Source organism: Dermacentor variabilis, chromosome 3, assembly GCF_050947875.1.
Source record: "Dermacentor variabilis isolate Ectoservices chromosome 3, ASM5094787v1, whole genome shotgun sequence".
Classification (NCBI taxonomy): Eukaryota; Metazoa; Arthropoda; class Arachnida; order Ixodida; family Ixodidae; genus Dermacentor; species Dermacentor variabilis.
In genome coordinates, this window is record NC_134570.1 from 130,409,901 (window position 1) to 130,433,071 (window position 23,171).

The 23,171-nt window shown below is 48.2% G+C and overlaps 1 protein-coding gene across 2 annotated transcripts in view; it reads right to left on the reverse strand.

The window, feature by feature from the left end:
- Positions 1 to 8,296, reverse strand: part of LOC142574181 (solute carrier family 2, facilitated glucose transporter member 8-like) — a 31,433-nt gene extending 23,137 nt beyond the window's left edge. For both annotated transcript variants that reach the window (XM_075683332.1, XM_075683331.1), the window contains exon 1: positions 7,933 to 8,296. In XM_075683332.1, the coding sequence (XP_075539447.1) occupies positions 7,933 to 8,261 (329 nt within the window). In that variant the 5' untranslated portion in view covers positions 8,262 to 8,296. The remainder of the gene's footprint in view (positions 1 to 7,932) is intronic.
- Positions 8,297 to 23,171: the final 14,875 nt, after the last annotated feature.

A 23,171-nucleotide genomic window follows, 5' to 3' on the forward strand; every position in this document is an offset into this window, starting at 1 on the left:
AGAACCCCAGAGCGGTACAGAAGAACGCAAGCCAGGAGACGCCCTTTGCGCTTGTATAGGTGCCTTTCAGTACCAAAATCCGTTAGCTTACGACGCAAAATGCAAAAACTTCCCCAATATAACCACTTGTAGAGGAAAAGCACCCCATTAGGTGCGTGCATTGAAATTTGTAACCCCAATGGCGCTGCCTCATAACTACTCTGTGCAGGCGCGCGGTCACAGACTAGGAGGTGCGATTCAGATGATTTAGCAGAGAGGCTCAATCAACACGATACTGAGTCCTATAAAATATGGTGGCGCCATCTAGTTGAAGCGCCTGCAAATGCATCCTCTCAAGCATCGCAAATTTCGCATAAACATTTTATATATAACCATATGAACCATGTGAAAAGTCTACACAATGAATTTCGCATATTGTCCATACGTACGTGATATGCGTAAATGCTTCTTATTGCATATCTTCAGCATTATTAGCCTCACAAAAAGAAGTGGTAGCCACTGGCGGTGCTTTTTGGTTGCCTGTTCTTTCGCGCAGCTTTTCCTCTACAGTCAGCATACCAACTGCATAATAGCAGTATAGCGACGTCATCGCAGTTGCCTCTTTTTTTCCCCAAGCTTTAGCTCTAGAGTGAGCATAATGACTATCTTCTCAAGTTCCAGCGATAGCCACAGAGAGCGCAAAATCATCTGCGGCTTGTTTCACCACGAAGCACATATGTTGAGCTACTTGAATACGGTGGCAAAAATTTAATCGTGTTTTTTAGGCTAAGGGCGCTCAACGCAGCTAAATATTTTATCTATAGATACAGCTGTAGTAAGCAAAAAATATACTTAACATGTCAGGTTTTCGTTAACCGAGTATGCCATTTATTTTATTGGACATTTGTTATTTAGGACGTGCTTTATTGCTTGAATCAACGTTTTATACCCCACGGACGTTCGATAAGCAGCAGCCTATTGGTATCAGTTGCATTGCGGGCCGTTTGCTCATCCAACTTGTGCTGCAATAATATTTAGGAATGGGGTGATCATTTTTCGGAGCCTTGCAGTTTTACGCAAGTACTAAAGGGAACTGTGTCACTATTGCATACGGAAACTGCAAGCAGGGGCGGAACATTATAACTGTTCTGAAAGCCAGCGACTCACTTCGTCCTTTGCGTCAATAAATGGCCCGCTCCCATACCGAAAGTGGGAGAAGGGGGACGCGGACAATAAACGAGATGGCGCAGCCTCCGAAGTGCGCGTCATAAAAGTGCACGCTAGTCGAAGAACGACAGAACACTCCGTTCCCCGTCAGTTTTCCTTTTCTCTCTCTCTTCGTCATCGGCTCGGACATGACTCGCGCACCGCCGCTGCGCTGCCGTTATCGCTGCGATCTGACTATCGGCGCACAGCGTGATAAAGACAATGGAAAACGAAACCAGGCATTACAAAACAGAAGATCCTACATTGCCTGCACGAATTGAAATCGAAGATCGCAGCACCAACGGTCTGCACTGCGAAATCAAGAACGAAAGTGCGGCAGTCACGAACTAGAGGGAAAAAAAGGGGCAACCAGATAAGAGATCTCAACGCTCTTCCCGTCATGACTCTGCAGTCTGATCAGCCGAGCAAAGGAAAGTCTGGAGGTCTGAAGGCACACGTACGAAGACCAGACAATTCCAGGCACTTCCCATCGTTCCCGTGGTGTTTAAATGATGGCAACGCAACAGTTCCCTCTAGCATTTTTTGTAGGAAACTCTTCGTTTCGAGCAACATCCCACACGTTCGTCTTAAAGCAATTTACTTTTGATAATAGTAACCTCCCATGCGAGTTTATGCGTCCAACTTTTGATAGCCGCTGCCACCAAGCGAACGCGTTTCAAGACGCTGAATTGCGCGAATATTCATCGCTCGAAGCGACTTCAGCCTGTTTGGAGACTTCCCACGAAAGCTAATTAGCCTTGCGGCCTGTGGGTGTGCGCACTGGTGAGAAAAAACGCAACTGCTTCGCATATCCATCAGTGAATTTTTTTGTCTTCTTTTTGCGTGCGAGGCCTATAAGGCAGGTTTCTGGAGTTATTTCCTAAAGCTGCGAGACTTTCAGTAGCAAAGTTTTTCAGACGCGCAGCTTCAGGATTCCAAAGATATTTTCTAGAGCTCTGACTATATCTCACATTTATTTGTGCAAAATGATCATATTGCTTATTGCTCTTTAAAGTCAATTAAAACAAGACCCTTGGTATTCTGCCACGTTGCTGTCATTGCTAAGAAGGATTTCTGAATTTCGCGGTTGTACGTGCCAAAGCCGCGATTTGATTATGAGGCGCGCCGTAGTGGGTAACTCCGGGTTAAAATCCGCGTCTGTTCGGCTTTTTTCCCTCATCCACCTCCATTCACATCACCTTTGTATGTATGTGTGTCTGTAAAAGGAAATCAGTAATTTAATCTATCAAATCAAACCACCAGGAGATTTTTAACGCGCGCCCAATGCACCAAAGACTTGTGTTTTTTTCCATTTAGCCCCTGTGGAATTGGGGGCGAAATGGGCAGCGTGGTAGAATAAGAAGAGCCTCGGTGCATTGATATTAACGAGCAATAAAAAATTATCGTTTACCACATATGTGAGATAATCAAGAAAACAGTGTTGCGCGTGTGCTTCTCTGTGATGCAGCGTTCTTCTGTGCACTATTCTTAGCGAGATATTCAATCACGCTCGCCCATGCTTCCACGACGATAGTAATCTAGGCTGCTTTTATTGTCCTCCTGACCACAGGCTCCACGACCCTCCTCCTCACGTTTGTTCACGTTTTACATGCTCTTGTCACCGGATATACCTCAAGTCAATCGTGAATACGCCACAACAGGAAGCAACGTCATGGGTGACAATAAACACAAGGTATGTTTTGAACGCTTCACCTAGAACCGTGATTTGTTTGTCCACTGACTAATTTTTGTTTCACCATTTTTGGCCTACATGCTTGTCAGAGCTTATCATTTTTCTTTTCGGGAAGACGGACAAAAGAGAGATTATTGGTCTGCACTCTGCCCGAACAAAGCCATAAGCTCAAGGGTCACCTAATGACAGCAAGTCCTCTTCAACTCTGTGCCTCGCCATGAATTGTTTGCAAGTTTACCAGTAAGGTGTGTGTGGGCACTACAGGAAAGCAGCAGTCAACAGTTTTGTATTATACAGAAGAGGAGTGCTAAAATTAGACACACGCGCTTGCTTGCTTTTAAGGCAGTTTTTGGGACTAACGGAGACGTAGCATGTTGAGTCCTGGCTTGCTTTCTTTTTTCTGTCTTTACAATCATGACGACCAGAAGAGAAACAACGCAACACATTCCTACTTGTTAATTCATCATCTCTCTCATCTGCTCTTTTCGAAGCCGTTTGGAGGACCGATGCCACCTTGTATCACATGCTTCCTAGCAACAATCATTTCTTAAACAAAACTGCACACACTTTCAAAACCTCTAGTGCTGTACTGACTTGACCGTTCGCTGGGGCACTACAGGTGACACGAAGAGACTGTACGTTCGGCGTTGAGGGCTGCACTTCATCCCTTCAGATTAGTCAGCGTCTGCGTTAATTAGTGGCTCAGGATTTCCGCTTCGACATTCTCGTAATTACATATATAACCCGAAATATTGCCACTCGGTCGTTGAAAGCAAATCCGCATCAGAAATCAAGCGCGTGCGCCGTACCTCGTAGTAGTCTCGCCTCCCGATAGACAGCGTCATTTCGTGCACTCATAGTAAATCTCGTAACCGCGTGATCATCTGTACACGCACACGCAACGCTCTGAAATAACTGTGAAGCCTAACTTCTGCAGAATGCTGCATACGTACAAACAGAAAGTTGCAGTTTCGCCCAACAGGCGAAGCATCGATTGGAATAGCAAATTAGTGGACAGCTATACGATGTAAGGATAGTAGGCCATATAAACTTATAAACGTAGGTCAGCCACCTAAATTAAGAAGCATGGCGTCACGCGTGCACATGCAAGCATTAACACTTCTCACTCGATGACCGCGGAGCCTCGCTCTCAAAACGCTGTAGTGAGGAACCGCTGCAGTAGCAGCGGGTGAATTCACATTCGCGATGGCTTTCAAGATACAGCGGCCCGGGCGCGTTTTTACAATTGCTAGTAGGTAAAGCGGGGCGGGGCGCTTTTGACGGCGCTCGACATTTCTGCGCAGGCGCGAGTAAGAGCTGGCACGAGAGAGAAAGTCGGGGGGCTTTTGCTCCTTGAATATATGACTCAGCCTAGGCACTACCGAGGAGGTTTCTTTGCGCGCGTTGTATTCGTTTGTTCCCTAGACATGCCGGCATTGCGGAGTGCGGTCGAGTTAGTTTATACGCTCCGCCGCTTGCTGCCCGCGTGATGAGGCAGTGGGCGCGGGCGCCGCTTGGTGGGGCCCTATAACGTAAAACTATTTCAATGTGTTTTATTCCAATCTCCTGATGTCAAATTTGCGTAACCACCGACGCAAGCATCGGGCGGTGACCCGCAGGGTTCTCTGAAGAGACCAATTAAACGCTCTCCTCATATATAGGAGGTTAATTTTGTTGGATTTAAAAACGAATAACATTGCCTACACTGAGCGGCTTGTCTTATCTAATTGGCTGACAAGAGGCCAGGAGCACGCTCAAGTGGAAAGGGATTCGATGGGGCCGAGCCGGTGCACTAAAAATTGACAACCGGATGAAGAGGGTGGTGTCGGCGACCGTGATTGGTCCGCTTTCCCTTACTTAGCTTGTGGTGGCTGGTCGAAAATCATGGCGGCATGCAATGGAAGGTTAGGAATGCCGCTAAAACGGATCCTCAGCAAAGAAGAGTTTGCAGAGCGAGGTCGTCAACGTGCCGAAAGTGCTCGAAAACGTTACACGGCAATGCAAAAAGCTTTGTTGTACGCAAGTAAATCCAAGCTCTCTGGCAGGTGCAAGTAGCCAGTGTCTGAGCGATGGGAGGCAGCCATTCTTTATTACTTTCGGAACGGGGCAACCTGCAGCTATTCAGAAGAAGATTCGGTTTTGTTCGGTATATTAATGCATCTTTAACTTTGGCGCGATGAATTTTCGCACTTTTGTGACGTCGCGTGAGAGGCAGGTGAAGTAGGTGCTGCTCGAAAGGTTTTGACCAATAGCCGATGGCTAATGGCGAAAAGGCGTTGAATTGGAAATAACTATTTTTCTTTTGTTCGGTCCAGTTATGCATAATCAGTGTGTACGCGTCATATCAGATGGAGAGCTATCGCGATTTTCGTGACGTCGCGTGACAGACAGGCGAAGTGGTGCTGGTCCAAAAAAGTTTTTTTCCGGTAGCGCAGGGCTGATTGCAGAATTGGAATAGAAAAGTTTGGAATAGCTTTACGTTATAGCGCCCGTGATGCTGTGTGTGAAGGGGCAATGTTTTGAATAGTGTTGTATAAGTCGCGGGTCGCTTTCTTCGTCGCGACGATACATCGGATTTTTTACAAGCATGGCTCCAGGAGGGCGCATGTAACCAGCAAAGGGAGGCCTCAGGAGAGCACCTGAGGTTATATTAAGGCAGTCGGCGCACGATCTCCGGGGCAATCAAGCGGCAAAGGGGGGATCAAGGCTGGAAGCAGGGCGGTCCGTGGGTTGGGGCCGCGGAGGCCGAAGCCTGCCAGGGGTTGCTCACATAAAAAATTGGCTGTCCGCTGTCGCGGACAGCCGATCTTATACTCCTTTGGCACGAGCAGGCCTCTGTGAGCCCCAACCCGCGGGCCAGTCCGGGTTCTACATTTGATCCCCCCGCTGCCGCTTGGGTGCCCCAGACAGCGAATCCCCCCGTTGATGCTTTGGTGTCCTGGAGGCGCCGCCAATAATGCGAAATAATGACACGTTGTTTTCATTAGTTAAAACATGATTGAATAAACGTAATTGCGTCGAGCCGCCAACTTGCGATGCTAAGTTCAGCACTACCGCGCCCCGCGACTTCTGCCAGCACACCTAGGGACAAGCGCATACAACGCGCGCCAAGATACTCCTCCGTAGTACCTAAGCTGAGTCGTATTTTCAAGGAGCAAAAGTCCCCACATTTCCTCTCTCGCACCCGCTCTTACTCGCGCATGCGCGCAAACGTCCGTCGTCTCCGCAAGGGCCACGCCCCGCCGCACCTACTAGGAATTGTAAATACGCGGTCCGGGCGGGCACGCGCTGCCGCTTGGACCGCCTGGAGTAGAACGGCACTACTTCTTGCTCTCTACCCTTTCCCCGTGGTCTTGCGCGCGACAGAAGACGGCGTACTTCCTCCCCGTTTTCCTTCGTTGCGTGAGCGAGATTGAGCTGCGATCGCCAGCTCGGCGACCTTGACGGCGACGCCATAAATGCGTTCGAAGTGTCCATATAATTGCTATTGGAAAAAAAAAGAATTAACATGGCCTGGTGTGAAATGTAACTTGCAAATAATTAGCAATCGCCTAGGAGAATTGGATACTTCAAGGAAACATCAATTTGTATAAAATATAAATACTATATATATTGCGCAATAATTTGTGAAAAATGTGTGCTTCTATAAGTTACCGTGTTCAGAGAATGTGCAATAAAGCACAATAAAGCACCGAACGCGATGCCTTTCCTTCCTGTAGCTCTCGTTGGACATAAGGAAGCAGCAGCAATATTTCTATAATGCGCGTATAGCTATGTCAGTTTTTACAGTGGCGAGAAGAGTGAATGCGCCTGCCAGCAGCCGGCTGTGCTCTTTAATCCAGCTCAGTTAGCGGCTTCCATTGCTTCGTAAGTGGCTTCAGCTGAAAACTAACTAAGCGGGATCCTTGCTCTAAGACAGCGGCCCACGCTCGGCTTCCATGAAGGACGCCAGTGGACACCGAGACAGCAGGCGACCAATAAATATGCAGATAGTGCTGGTTTAACCGCACACAGTTTAAAGAGTGTACCTTGAATAAACATCTTTTGGCTACCATGCGCCTTGCTCTCGGGGCCTTGTATGATCAGATGCCTTCAATCTGCATCGGATGAATTACACAGACACAGGCTGCAGATTTTGTTTCTGCAATAAATAGGCTCAGGCATGTGCTCTCTCGTCGTATATTCAGTTGAATTAACGCGTACTGGTTCTGAGCCGGGCCATACGCACGTCCAATCTTGTCGGGCAGTTTTTATCAGCTCATTGTTTGAGTCTTCTTTCTCTGCCGAAGTGGTTTTGCTCGAGGTCTGCCGCAGACTTCCCTTTCACAGAAACTAGGTCATCACCCCGCATCACTCAACACTGGACAGCACAATACAACGGGCACATGTATACATGGCCATCTATACTGGCGCGCTACAGACGCAATGACCACCGACTCTTATTAACGAAATTGCGCAGCGCAACAACAGCCACTACCTCAACGTTCTCACTGCAACAACTGCCAAGCACATCACTCCTTTAATTAAGCGAATCGATTGCACTGGCTCATACATAAGTTTTCGTACTGGGACCTTCTCCGCTAAGTGCACGGGCTTTCGTGGAACCTCACTACGGGTCACGTTTGTCAGCAAACGCCTAGCTCTGATATGCACGCGTCATTGTGTGAGCACTCTGCTGTGTCTGAAGATTAAAATGCCGGGGTGGCGCACTTCTCTCCGCAATCTGAGCTGGCAATTGTGGGTTGCGCCTGTCTTGTCGCAGTGCGCGTAAATGTGTACCCTTCTTCTACACGGGTAACCCACGTGTGAATGAAAGGCGAGAAATCACTTGGCGAGATTAAGCGCGTCTAGAGTTGGCGGGACATGAACGAGGGTTTCGTCGCGCGCAACGGCAGCATCGATGTGAACGCGCCCGTTTCGTCGGCCGTTCATCGCGCGGCTCCACGCACGATAGAAAGCTTCCGGGTGTGAACGCGCCATCAGTGTCCTCTACAGCATTGCCCCCGTTGCTGGGCACGTGCGTGGTAACTCTCCCGATTCAAAGCACGCCGTACCAAAAGAGTTTCTCGTCGCCGCTTCTGGTGCCGTTGCTCCTGGCGTGAATGAGGCTTTGGCCAGCGGGCAGCGAGTAGCCTATGGAGGTGCCCATGCTCAGTGCGCCCATCCATCCGGCCATCAACGAGGAGAAGAGCGTCACGGGGCCCTGGTCATTGGTGTGCACTTCCGCTGACTCTGCGTCCCCGCGACAAGGCGTGCTCGCCGGCGAGTGCACGGGCGAAAGCTGGCCGGCGCTGCTGGAAGAACACCAGGGCCTTCGCCCGAGAGGGGGCCCGATCGACATTGCCGGAGACGCCGGCGGACGCGGAGACGGCGGGGCTTCCATGCTCGTCGGCTGTTCTGTTCTTCTTCTTCGTCGTCGTCGTCGTCTCAGCGCCGCGTGAAATTTATGTTTAGAGCACAAGTTAATGATGATGCATATGATGATGATCATTTCTTCAATAATGACACACAGTAAGTAATTCTCCTGTAACAACGCCGTGAAATAAAGATATGAATGAGAATGTGAAACAAAGGAATGGGTAAAAGAAGTAAGTACCGCCTAATAGAGTAGACAACTTCACATAAAGAAGAAAGAATAAGAGAACCAAATAACAATATTTAGGTGGCCTAAATGGTTATGGTATAGCAGTATAGTAGTATGATGTAGTAGAATGTTAAGTTTGTCTTTCTGGTATTTGCATTGCATAATTTGATGAGCTTGGTCGTAGAAATATGATACAGTACAAATAAAATAGCTAAATACTAATGGGGACGCCTTCTTGTATCGAAGAATAATAATTACATGGCTTGGCACTTTTTCCTGTGGCTTTACATGCTGAGCGATGTTTTGATTAAAATAGACAAGAAAAATATTGGCAGAAAGGCAGAGAGGTTGGCCTGAGCTATTACATGCTCTGGCCTGCTGGTCTACACTGAGAAAAACGGACAGGAAGGTAAAGGATTCATGAACGACAAGGACTACAGGAGGTAGAGTTGCTTCTAAATTACAGCAGCAATACATATATTCAGCCGCAGATTACAAACAAAATTTTTAAGTGTTTTAACAGAGTAGGAATCGCAGTTCACAACAGTGTGATGAAGAAGAAATGCCAAAGGGTTGGGTGTGAATGGCGGATGGAATGAAGAGTCATTGTTCAAGATAAGCTGGTTTCACGTGGTAGCATACGTCACTGTCTCTTCTTTGAGGCGAACGCCAATGTTCAAGGTTTTCTCTGAACGCAAAACCACGCGAAAGCGGCCTTCATAGGACGGAGTCAATGGTGACTTGATAGAGTTGCGTCGCAGAAAGACGCGCGAGGTTGTGTCCTTTATCGGGAAACTACACACTGGCTGCCCGCGGGCGATACGTGGTGGTGTAGGTCGAAGCTGGTCGAGCCAGCAATGCAGCCTCTCTAAGTGCTACACGGCCGCTGGCGGAGTGCCTTGCTGATTGCCCAAAACCTGGCCTGGAAGGCCGATTGCTAACCCATAGACCATCTCAGCTACGCTCACTCCCAGGTCACCCTTGATTGTTCTTCACAGTCACAGTAGCAATAGATGTAGCCTTTCCACCCAGTAGAGTTTGTAGAGCGTGACTGTCAATGACGCCTTCAGTGGTCGGTGGAGACGCTCGAGCATGCCGTCGCTCTGTGGGTGGTAAGCCGTGGTGTTATGAAGGCGCGTACCGAGCAGTCTCGCCAGGGCAGAAAAAGCGAATTTTGCAACTGCCGGCCTCGGTCAATAATGCGCAAGGGGCAACCGTACCGCGACACCCACGTTGCAACAAATGCTCCCGCCACTGTTTAGGCCGTGATGGCTTGTAGAGGCACCGCCTCAGGCAACCATGGTAACGGTCTACACACGTGAGGAGGTACCATGAAACCTTGGCCGGGCTGAAGAGGCCCCTCCAAGTCTAAATGCACGTATCTAAACGGCTCTTTGGTGTCAAAACGGCTACAGGCTGAACGCTTGTGCCGGGTCACTTTCAAAGCTTGACAGGCTTGGCAGCTTTTTGTCCCGCTATGAACGCCTTTGTAAATCGCTGGCCAGACGAAGCGGTCTATGATAAGCCCCTGTGTCACTCTGATTCCGTCATGGCTTAGCCCATGCAGTGGATCGAATATTGTCCGCCGAAATGGATGGGGCACGAACGGGCGAGGAGCTGCCTGCGATCTGTCACACATGACAAATGCTCTTGTGTAGGGAAGCGGCACCTCCGCAAGCTGAAAAGACGAGCCTCTTTCCCCCAATTTGTGCAGCTCGGGCTCGTTTTGCTGGGTAGAGGCTAGAGCTTTGAAATCCACAGAACCAGCAGGCACAACACCAATCCGCGACATGCAGTGCGTCAGCTGCATGATTTTCGGAGACAGAGATATGGCGGATGTCCGTAGCAAATTCGGAGTAAAGTTGCCGAAGCTCACGTTCTGAGTACGAGGAACTATTGTTCTTGAAAACGAAGGTTACGGGTTTGTGGTCGGCCAGAATGTAAAAGCTACAACCTTCAAGACAAAAACAGAAGTGCCTAATTGCACCTTATACGGCCAACATCTCCCTCCCGTAGATGCTGTAGCGAGCTTCTGTAGGGTTCTGGCACTTTGAAAGGAAGCCCAGCGTTCTCCAGTCTGTGCCATCGTGCTGCTGAAGTAGTGCACCCACTGGCGTGGTCGACGCGTCTACCATAAGGCGAGTTGGCGCGTCGGGCTACGGATGAATCTGCAACAATGCAGTAGCCAACCGCGTCTCGGCTTCCTGGAAGGATAGTTCGTGTTCTGAGGACGAATGGAAAGCAGGCGTCATGTGTTTCTTTAGTCGCGTCGCAGAACGTCGGTAAGCGGCGGAAGAGCATACGCAGAGGGTCGTATGAAACCTGTGAAAACTTAGGAGCCCTGAAACTCGCGCAGCTTTCGAAAGAGGGTTGGAGTGGGGAAGCCCTCGATTGACCGCACCTGTGATTACAGTGGCTTGATGCCTTGGGGTGAAGTGCGATGTCCGTGAAAATCCAGGCTTTCCACTCCGACAATGAATTTCTGGCGCTTTAGTACCACGCAGTGTCCATTCAGTCGCTCGAATAGAAGGTGAAAGTGCTCTTTGTCTTCTTTGTCTGTACGACTTGCAATGAGAATGTCATGAAGGTAGACAAAAATGAAAGGGAATCCACGTGCAACCTCGTGCACGAACCTTTGAAAAGATTACGCCGCATTCTTTGAAGCGTAAGGCATACGGACAAAGTCAGATAGGCCTAATGCAGTAGTGATTGCTGTCTTCGGAGTGTGTCTGCGTTCGACAGGAATTTGGTGGTACGCGCTCATGAAATCGATCTTGCTGTATATTTTGGCTCCTGCGAGATGGGCGCCGAAATCATGTATGTGGGGAAGGGAATATTGATCCGGAGTAGTGAAAGCAACCAAAGTTCGGTAATCATCACAAGGGCGTCAGTCGCCACTGTGCAGCTTTGCAACTAGATGAAGAGGTCAAGCCCAATTTCCGGATGAACCACGAATAACGTCGAGCTGAAGCGTGTGTTCGAACTCACGGCGGGCAAATTCCAACCTCCCTCCAGCGAGCCTCCGTGGCCGCACTGCGACAGATGGGCAGGTGAGGGCGATATGATGCGTCACCCCCTGTTTTATGGTCTGCGCGTCGTTTCGGGGTTTCGTGAGTTGCAGTTACTCAGCAAGTATCTTTTCGTACTTTGATACCCGGCGAAACGTACGAATGCCAGATGAGGTCAGGTTGGGCTGCACGCCATGTACATCGAGGGATGTGACGTTGTCTTTTAGGCGTCGATCGCGAATACTCACATCAAGGTTTAAATGGCTGAGGAAGTCCGCTCCCAGCATGGCAAAGCTGACGTCGGCGATCACGAACACCCATCTGCGCAAGCGCCGGAGTTCGATGTCTAGCGTAAGTGACAAGAGCCCATACGACGTGATCGCAGCGGTGTTCACTGCGTGAAGCGTGAGTGTGGACTTGCCTCGGTGGTTATCTGCAGCCGTGGCGCGAACGATAGACAGCTCGGCTCTGCTGTAGACGAAAAGGCGGATGCCTTCGGTACGGTCGACTACGAAGAATAGGCGGCATTCTCGAGAGCCGATGTCGCATGCTGCCGTTAGCGACTGGCTGCTGTTTCTCGCCGACGAAAACGGCTGAGTGTAGCGATTTGCTTGTTCGCGAAAGCAAGAGTGGTACCAGTTGCGCCGAAGTTTGTCACCAATGTTGCTGCCCGTCGTCAGCTTCTCCAGTGCACTGGCAAGGCGATCGACTGTTTTCTACAGGCACGAGAGTCGGTCTCCTGGCTCTGAGACTCTCGCAGAGGCGATAGTTACCTGTGCCGCAGACGAGCAGTCACATATGCGCTCAGCGAGTGCAGCTAGCCGATTGAGGCTCAACACGCCAGTACCATGCGTGTGGCTGTGGAAGACGTTGCAAGAACAGCTCGCGCAAAATTGGAAGCTGGCTCTCGTTCGCGCAGTGCTGACCCAGTACCTGACGAAATCAGTGCAGCAGTTGTGGCGGTTGTTTGGTCGCGGAGTTCCTCGGAGAGGTGCTGTTGGAGCCTAGTCTTTTTCGATGGTTCGGGGCGCTACAGAACCATGCGTTTCAGGTCGTCCTATGGGGTGGCCGATGGCGTACCTGCTAGCAAGTCGTCTATTACATCGGCGATGTCGGAGTGTAGCGCGCCAATGACGAGCAGGTACTTTGCTGTCTGTGAAGTGATGCCGCTGGAGTTGGCAACGAGTCTCTATTTCGATAAACCAAACTCGGGGTCTTTTGGGCCTGAAGCGGGGGGGGGGGGCGAAGCTGAAGCTCTGCGGCTATGACAGGACCCGTAATCGCGACATCGTCTCTTTCAGCAGGAGTCGAAGCAGCAGCATCCGCGGCTACTGTTCGAAAAAAAAACACAAATATCTTAGGTCACCACTTGTCGGGAGCTTGGAGAAGCGTAGGCAAGGAATACACGTTTTGACAGGTTTAAGAGTAGACCAGCAATATTGAAAAGTGAAAGCCGGTTTACCGAGTAGCTGTGGTGGCGCCCCATTCAGGCAGCCACCTTCACTCCAAGCAAGAGCAGGGGCAATGCCTCCCACGGCGAGGCAATGCGAGATAAACAGGATTTTCGCGAAGTGGGGACAACATAGTGACGGATGGTCACTACACCTCCAGGACAGCTGGTATCTCCATTATATGAAATATCTCCTCGTAATCTATGAAAGCCATATAGAGAGGTTGATTGCACTCCGCTGATTTCTCGATTACCTGATTGATGACATGGAATTTATAATCAGCTGCAAAGCACTGGGCATAAATCTCGGCATAAATCTGACATTCTGAGACTAGTACCTAAGCATTTCGCATTACAGTCACCAAATGATTACATAATTGAGCAAGCATTTAGAATTTTTTTATTATCTTTTACATAAAAATGGAGATATTGCGCTGAAATGCAGAAAGTATGCGACGTGTGAGAACAAAATCCCTCTGAAGAACACACACCGGAGTTATTATAAACAGGCTGGTAGTCCATCGTACATTTTCGCTAGCACACAGTGTATTCCGTTATAAAAATGGTAGCATCCAAATTCAGAAACCATGAATGGAACAGAAAGGAAAAGCAATTCATCATGTTGCATTTCTAGATAGCATTTTTATAGGATTTTCAATTTAGGCGTTGCGGAAAACGCTCCCTTAGTAGTGGAGGAAGTGGAAGTCAATTTTTTCGGAATATTTTGCTTTTTATGCGGTACTGAAGCTGACATTGTGATTGTAGGAGTTTCAATGGATATTCATTTACTTGATCCTCTTTTATGCCTATAATGCCCGCAATCCTTAGATAAGGAAATACGTGAGGTTCCATTTCCAGGGCACCCAGCGCCAACTTGACGTCTAGCACTTTTCAAAATGTAGTTATGAATGTAACTAACGTGTTTACTGTAGTTATTAATCTACCGAATCTTGATTAATACGCTGATCGCAAGGCAACTCCTGTATTGCGTCGATTAGTGTTAAAGGAGCGTGCAGGATCTGTCATCATACCTAAATAATTTGCGCTAGAGGGACTTTCTTACACCTGGAACATGCCTTGGGTTTGCAGGAATGAGACCATTTTGTGTTAAACGGACGGAAACGAGTACCCGTCTTCCCCATAAACAAGGTAATACATTTATTTTTTATTTGGTTCCTAAATTGATGCAAAAATGACATGCGTCGCTCGATGGCGAAACAGTTTATCCTATCTGAGTACCGTCACGTGACCAAAAAGCCCCACATATAGAGTTAGTACTTTCCAGAGAAACTGTCCCATCGCGTATCAGTGTGTAGGCGTATTAGGGGAATGTTCTGGCGCGCTGTACAATTTACTGGGTCGCTGCGACCAATACCAATACGAATGTGGTATCACCAATGACAAGCGGAAGACCAGGGTCATACCGCGCACTCATAAGATTTCACATCACATCGGGAAAATTGCTGGAGGGTCCGGGCTGCGGGTTGTTTTCTCGGCGCTCAACAAAGTAGCACCTTTATGCAGGCTGGCCAACCGAGGCGATGGAACGACCCAAAAGTGCAAGAAGAAACACGTGAAGAATTTCGTGGATTGCCGCAGCGATGCTGTGTACAACGTTCCTCTGTGAAGTGGTCTCTCACATATCGGACAGCTGGTGCGTTGTGTTAACGATCACCTCAGAGAGCATTCATGCTCGCTCAGAACCGGCCAAGGAAGCAATCTTGATTTGAACGTGTCGAGGTGCAGCGGTTGCAAACCCGAGTTTGCGTGCAGCACTGTACTGACGACGTATGTACAAGAATCGCCTCACGTGCGAAATATTTCAGGCCCACGCAATCCATTGAAGAGGCAAATGCGTCAGCGTCCCATCTATATAACAGATAAGGAGCTTGACTACATTGGATAACAGCAACCTAATGTGCATTCGCGTCAGTATATATGGTTTGTGTACGTTCAAATGAATCATATGTTAATAGTATGCGCTCGTGTTTGTTTCCTTCCTTGTCCCGTCCTCGTGAAGTTCACCCAAATGTAGACTATCTACAAGCACTACCTTCTAGCAACCGGATAGTCCTTCTTAATCCCGTCTCTGTTTTGTCGCCTAACCTCAGCTGTAGTCTCACACTCGAAATTTGAAAATATACGCATCTGGATGAGAACAACAATGCACAATGTGATTGTTCTTAAAGAAACATCTTTTTTTTTCATGCGGCTAAAAAGTACTTATTGCAAACAATTACCGCTCTCATTCCAGTGCAATTCCTTATTACAAGTTTTTCTCGGCAAGAAAGGTAAGAAGAAGAGGAAGAAGAAGAAGCTGCTTGACCGGGTGCTATTCTACGTGACACAAGCTTCTGCTTTACTGCTCCCTGTCTACTACTCGCCGTTTCAAATCATGGCTGCGAAAAGTGCGTCGCAAATCTTGGTCACGAACAAGAGGTACGCGCAGCAGGCTGCATCGTCGAGGCCGCCTGTGGCCGGAACCGACGCTCAGCGGGACGCCAACGCCAAGCCATGCGAGTTAGGCCACCAGTCGATTCCAGAGAAGAGGGCCCTCGGAGAACGCACCGCAGACTCCAAAATGGCAATGACGTTGTATGGATCAGCGGCGGCCAGACAACGTCATGGAAGGTTCCACCTAGACTGCGGTCCCATGCCTCTCATGTCTCTGGTGCCCTGCTGGGCGGGGTCGCTGTGCGTGGGCACGGCGTTGGGCTACTCCCTTCCAGCCGGCCGCAGTTTGCATCACGCAAAGGACCGTGGAGCCTTCGACATCACCCATGCCCAGATATTCTGGTACGCCAGGGGAGATGACCGCTAATGTGTACTGCCGCTTATGCGAAGCAATATGTAAGAAGCTCTTAGCAAGGTCACGCAAGGTCATTTTCAATACTCTAGTTCACCCTAAAAAGTCACTTTCCCGCTTTAAAATTTGGCACAATAACGCTACATTATTCAGCTTCACTGGAAATCATTAATTAATGAAATTTAACGTGTAGTATGGGTTCTGTTTAGGTCAGTCACGCGACCATAGAACAATTTGGGGCCCACTGCAGTCGGGGCACGAGGGTCACATCACCCGCTTCGCCCACTTCGTGCACTAGGGGCGCACCTACCGCGCAACCTGCACGCATTTCGCACAAATGCACGTGCTCACTGCTGCAATTATTACACAACGGGCGCCTCTCGCCAGTCTCTCCAGCTGCTCCTGCTCTCGCACTTCAGACATGCCTCGAATAACGAAGGTAAGCGCAACTTCTACGTCGTGCGCCAGAACAGTCAGAGATAGGCATGCGTTGCCCTAATCTTGAGGAAGAAGAGACGAAAGAACGTCTAGCACGCAATAGCTCAAACAAAGAGCCACTGTATAACGCTTCGCATCGTGATTATTCCCCTTAATTCCCCTTATTCCCCTTAGAGTTTCGATCGTATTTCTGGTGCAGAGGCGGCGCGCTTTTGAGCACATTCTCACTTTGTAGTGACGGTGTACAACGACGCAGTGCCGAAACCGTGGGACGCGAATTTAACTCTTTATTGTGCGAACTTGTAACCAGCGAAACAGGTAACACTCGAGCAGAACGATAGCGGAGAGCAAAGTCGGTGGTCGTAGAGAATCTCCTGTCCGCGTTAAGCGTGTTGACTGTTTATGAGTGACTTGTGGAAGATTCCTTCTTTATCGATAGTGCTCGCATGTTTTCCTGACTGTACAACATTGTTCGCCCCCCGCGCGTCTAATCTGGTTACGCAGAGTTTGCCGAAAACGCGGACAGGAGATAGAACTAGCGATAATATTCGAGAGATGTCTCACAATGAAACGTGCGTCTTTAGCTGAGGGAGAACTTTCAGCATTTGTTAGGCGGTGAAATATGGCCACCGCATCAAAATAAACAAGCCTAATAATAAATACCAAAACCACGATATGATATGAGACACGCCGTAGCGGGGCAGTCCGGACTAATTTCGACCACCATGGGTTCTTTAAGGCGCACCCAACGTACAGTACACGGGCAGCTGGCAGGGAATTAGCCATCGTTGCAGGGTTTTGACCCCGGGCTCTTGAAAACATAAACATGTACGCGCGTCAGTAGGCGCGAGCGCCAAAGCAGCGCACACGTTTATACTTGTAAAATTTTAAAAATACACGAGTGCCTAACAGTAACTAAAGGCTAGTCGCTCTGCGATAAGTACAGTAAATGTGACTTGCAGTGCGATGAGCAATATTGGGCCCTCTTACTGGTAGGTATTGATGTTCGTCTATGCATGTATAGAAAAGTGCGCCCCCTTTACCACAATATTGGCCGAACTTTTCGCCGCCAGATAGTTCCTTAACAATGTGATCTGTTCATTGGTTAGTGAACATTAGAAAACAAATCACTGTAAATTACTAATAGTACCTCAGATGAGACAGTTTCATTCGTGTTTTCATGTTAAGCGTACCAAAGCTACGCTGCAGCTATGTGACAGACGCTGTTATGGTGTCCACAAGGTTATTTTGACCATATGGAGTACATCAGCGTGCAGCATAGTGAAAGCACGTGGCCGTTTTTTTAACATATCGCTCGTATCGAACTGTGCTCGTAGCGGCTGAGAATTACACCCGCGACCTTGCGTTGCGCATGTGCGAACGTTCTTAATTGTTGTATTTGCTAAAAAATATATCACCGCTCAAGCACTCCATATATATGGTTAAGCAGCGAAGCTGAAAGGTGCGGGACAGGTGTTTATCACTGGGTTAATAATAATACCAACGGTTCATTAAACGACGGCTTGGTAGGCCTCCGGATCCTCGGTACGCAGTTGCTGCTTGCGCTCGGCTGCACGAGCCTGTTATTGTTCCTGAGCTGGAGCATCGGCACGGCGTAAACCAATTCGCTCCCGATTCTGCTCGCGGCGTTGCTGATCGAAAGCTGCCTTCTCCTCCGGAGTACGTATGACATGTGACCTACTCATTTAGGAGCCGGAGAGAAACTGCTGCGTGCGCGCTCGGCTGCGACAGAGAGCAACGGCGATAGTACTGGCACAGCCCCCCAGCCATGCGCCTCTCTTCCTCTTTCCTTTTCCGCGACTAGGCATGGTCTTTTGCCGGAGGAGTTTTCGGCGCACAGGCGACAGACGGGCGGACGGACGAATCGGCTAGCCATATACAACTTTGTTGTAAAATGGTAACGCCTGACTATTTTCAGCGTAGAGCTTCATTGAACAATGCAAAAGGGAAACACTAACGTGCATACGCACGCACACACACACACATACACACACACGCACGCACGCACACACACACACACGCACACACGCAAAACGAAAACTTGAAATGTGAGGTTAGAACTTCGTACAAATGATGCATGCTCTTATAGTGCGTAAATTTAGGGGCCCTGAATTAGTCCTCGGGCTTGGTGAAAAAAAAATCCTCGGATACCACACTCTACCGTGAACACCCAAGCAAACTTCTCAACTCCTGCGTAGCGCACAGAGCTCACACGGTGAAGGCAAAATTATTTTTTTTTCTCAAACTCACTCTTTTCACTAGAGGCCTTCTCCTCACCCTTTTGGGGCTGCCAGTTGCCTCCCCTTGGCTTCAGCGAGCATTTTCTCAAAGAGGGCTGCCATTGTCCAATAGTTGACGTCAATCAAGGAGCGTGTTTGGAACAGTGTGCTTCTTACCGCTGCTACTGTTTGTATTTATTATGCAATTTGCTAAATAGACAGAAGGAAGCGAAAAGATGCGCTTCGGAATTGAGATACCGATTACCTACTTCTGGAAGAATTCAACTATCGTGTGGTCACGCTCGGCGGCGGCCACCCATGTAGGCATTGAACTTTGGCCGCCACGCTTATCGGCGAAGTAGCCATCGCGCCTCCTTACTTTATAATGTTTTTGAACACTCAGCCAGCCTCTAACCTAGCAAAACCTAACGTCAGGACACTGGCACGCTTGTGACGTGTTGTGAAACCTCGCGTCGTAGTGAGCTATTGATAGCACTGCAAAATGTGCAATTTGGATGTGGCTACTATCCGTTGGTCAAGCTGGTGCAGGACAAAGCCAGTCTACAACACAAGCGCGATCACAATACAGCACATGAGCGCGAGCGCGCACTGCAACTCTGTCGTACGCACTTCAGTTGGCCACATCTACGTGAACTGCACAAATTAGATGTGAAATGTGGGCCGCCGTGACGTTCTGTAGGCGGAGCGTTGTAGGTACGGCCCTTTTCCGCTGTATCCTTCGCAGTGCACAGCAAGGAAAATGGAGTGAGACCCCCGCGAATGGGCATCAGATGCCATCTTTGATTGCAAATAACTGCTCCTCTACTGAATGTATTGAAATACTTACTGGAACTTCAAATAGATTTCTTGACTTCGATAAACCTCTTTCCTGGCCCATTTTATCATTTTGCAGAATAGGTGTAAGCGTTGTCATAGTTAGTTTAGCTACTCGCAATGTTAGCTTCGTGTTTCCCAGGCTTGCGCACAAATATCGTCATTCTCCTGTCATTAAAGATGTTATACCACAGAACGCCAGCATAAATTTAGAGAAGAAAAACTACCTTCCCCACTACACCACAAATGAGAGTAGCGGTGGCGTCGTGAACTAAAGTATGCGACCAAGGGATGGCGCTGGCAAAATCAAAACTAACATCATCATCATCATCATGATCATCATCACGTAGTGAGCATTATGGTCGCTCCGATAGCGCTTCGCGGGGCTGCTCGCGCTGCTTGCTCGCTGGTTTTTGGCGTTTTGTTACCGCTGTCGGGGTGGTATTCGCGTGTACGGTGCCCTAATAAGACTACAGTTACTTTTTTTATGCGGACAGGTGACAGAGAGGTCTCAGCTGTCAAAAATACACTTCAAACAGGTCACCTTAGATTATTTATTTTCAAACGTGAATGAAGCTGTACATGCCGACAACTTTCGTACAAATCAGGTGGACTTAATTCTGTCAATCACTGACTTTACAAAGTACAGAAACAATGATAGCCATCCATTTAATGGGATGGAAAGCTGAAAGTTTTCATCCGCTTTAATTTCCATTTATTTATTCTTTATTTAATTTATTAAGCACAAGTAATTCTCATGATGGTTGAACCAGGTTGAACGATTGCAGCGCCAGATTTCCCTGTAGTTAAACTAATATGAAACTCTATGCTCTGAAGAGACGCTGAATCGACGCAGCTTTAACGTGCGGCCGTTTCTCGTCTCACCAGACGCAGAAGAGAAATGCCACAAAATAAGTAACCTTTACACTCAGTGGTGTGCTTTGTCTTATTTAACTGCTGCCAGTAAGCTGTTTATGGTTTGTCTTCCCGAGCCAAAACTTAGATGAAAACGCGGGACTCTTTTCAGAAGCGCAGGCCCTCGCGTGCGTTTTGCCTCTGTAGCTTTGCCTTCATAGCTACAAAAATTGTCCGCGAGTATAACTAAATTAGCAAGCATGATGTCACGTGCGGACTAGCCAACATTACCATGTTTCAATCGATGATAGCGGGAACCCGTTGTCAAAACGCTGCAGTGAGGAAACTCAGCAGCAGCGAGCGAATTTACCTGCATGCAGCCACTCCCATAAACTCGAACTGCGCCTTAAGAACACGGCACAGCGCAGGACTGTTAACCCGTCTGAGATGGCTTTCAAGATACAGCGGCCCTGCCGGGCGCGCGCGGTCGCCTTGGCCAGCCGCAGTAGAACGAACCCCCCCCCCCCCTAACCCTCCTCTCCCCCCGAAGACTTGCGCGTGACAGAAGGCGGCGCGCTTCATCCCCGCTTTCCTCTGTTGCGCGCGCGAGATTGAGCCGCGATCGCCGGCTTACCTTTGCACGCTTTCACTCGCACATACAGCAGACGTCTCACGGCGACAAAATATCGCCCGTAGACTTTATACGGACATTCACGGTGATGCCAGCGGCAAAAAGGTGCCTGTAGTATCCATATAATTGATATCGCAATAATTCTTTTTGGAACGCACTGCACTCACCTTTATCATCTGCTGTTTGAAGAGGAAGAAAAATTGTTTTTAGTTATATGTCAGGTTTGCGAACTGTGTACTAGGCCGGTTGTATGAGCTTGCCATATTTAGCTGTTCCTTATGGTGCAAGGCTAATTAGTGATTGATGTCATGCTAACTATACATGAACGATGTAAGAGTGACTGCCTGAGGTTCCGCCAACATTTTCTCATAATTTCGTTCAGCTCCTTTGATCGTTTTGAAATTTGCATTTTCATGTCACAACTTATCTTTGTGAGGGAGCATATGACACTTGGTCGTAATGCCCGCCAAGCTGATTTTCAAAACGCAGAGGACAGAGTTTGCGCATTAGCAAGCAGGAGCTTTGTAGCTTGTTCCTGTACTGGCCGTCATGGTTTTAATGAGTAGAAAAGAAGCAAGTTAGGACTCAACTTGTTCCTTCTCCGTTTGTCATAAAACGGTACTAAAAGCAAGTAAGCTGGTATGTCAGATTTTCACATTCTCTCTGGCATGATGCAAAACTTTAGGCTGCTCCTTTCCTGTAGGGCTCGCAGCCCTCTTATTGGTTAACTTGCAAACATTTCATGGTGAGGCCCGTATTTCAAGAGGACCTGTTGTCATTATGGTGATCATTGGGCTTCTTATGGCTTGGCGTGGCCAGCTTGCAGAACCTGTAATCGCTCATTCGTGCGTTTTCCTGAAAAAGAAATGCGCGGGACAATCATGCACCTAAGAAACAGTGAAACTAAAGTTAGTTCAATAAACGAACAAATCACCATTCTAGGTGAAGCGTTCAGAAACAAACCTTGCGAGGTTTCGGCGCTTGATGTTATTTCCAGTGATGACGCATTCACTGTTGTGAATGTGTCACACACACAAACACACACACACACACACACACACACACACACACACACACACACACACACACACACACACACACACACACACGCACACACACACACACGCACGCACGCACGCACGCACGCACACGCACACACACACACACACGCACACACAAAATGCTTACTTGCGTCTGCATTTATTTCAATGTTGTCCTTGTGTGACATGTGCTTAGACAAGCTTCGATTAAATGAGAATTGCTTCTACTAGATACAAGCAATGAACACAGTAATTTTAATACGTCTCAAATGCAATTAATCTAACTGTATAACCGGAAGTACGGTTGCCGCTGATGTGCAGTGGATTTGTCCTGGTGTATCATTTACGCATAAAGAGCGAAAACTATATTATTTATGCTCTACTCCATCTTAGGAATTGTAACAACGTGGCAAAATAACAAAAGTCACGTTTGAAATGCTTTTCAAGAGCAATAAATTTATAGCTAGTATTATTTTTTCCACTTTTAAGAAAGGGTTACAGGAATCCCTTTTATCCGGCTCCCACGCAAAAAAATCCAAAGTTGAAACTACGAAGAACTGCTTTTCTACTCACAGGTGCCCGCGCCCAGAGGCTGCAAAGTAAATCCGCGTTCGTAGGTAGTCCAAGTAGGCTGTGCCCGGTTCCAACGGCGGATTTTCGGGCTTGCTAGCACTTTCTATTTTTTTCAAGGAACACACAATTACGGAGCCAGAGGCGCCAGATCACTAACAAGGGAAGACGTGCATGAAGCCGTTATGCAAGTGAAACACTGCAGCTGGTAAAATTAACCTTCTGTAAACACGGTCGCTTGGTGGCGGCTATCAAATCTTCGACGCAAGGCTAGCTGAGATATTGTTGGCACCTAACTAAAATGAACCTGCGTGATGCTGCTAAAAGGAAACGACCACACAGTTCGCAAATGTTACCGCCGTGCAATTTTAATTGATAAGCGGCATGGATACTATTGGGCTGCTGCTTATAAGACTTCAGCGAGTTCTCAAAAACATTATTCAAGTGATAACGCATAGACTATAACAACAGAAGTCCAATAAAGACAATGGTCTGCTTACTTTGTAAACAAGAATGATACGTTAACTATGTTTGTCGGTTGTTGTATGTACAATTATGGACCAAATATGTAGCCGCTTTGAGCGCTTCTAGCAGAAAAAGTACAAGTTAAATGTATCCCACCAAATTATAGCAGCTCAAATTGCGCGCTTCATGCTTTGCCCTTCTGTGGCGGTCGCTTTAGCTTGTGAGTGCGCGGGGCCTGGTTATAGTTTAGCGTAATAGCGGGACGAAAAGGCGCATGTTTACATAGCTTATTTTTTTAAAACTGGAAGACGCTTAAGCTTCGCCTTTAAGAGTGGAACGCCTCCCCCCCCCCCCCCCCCCTATAGCATTAAA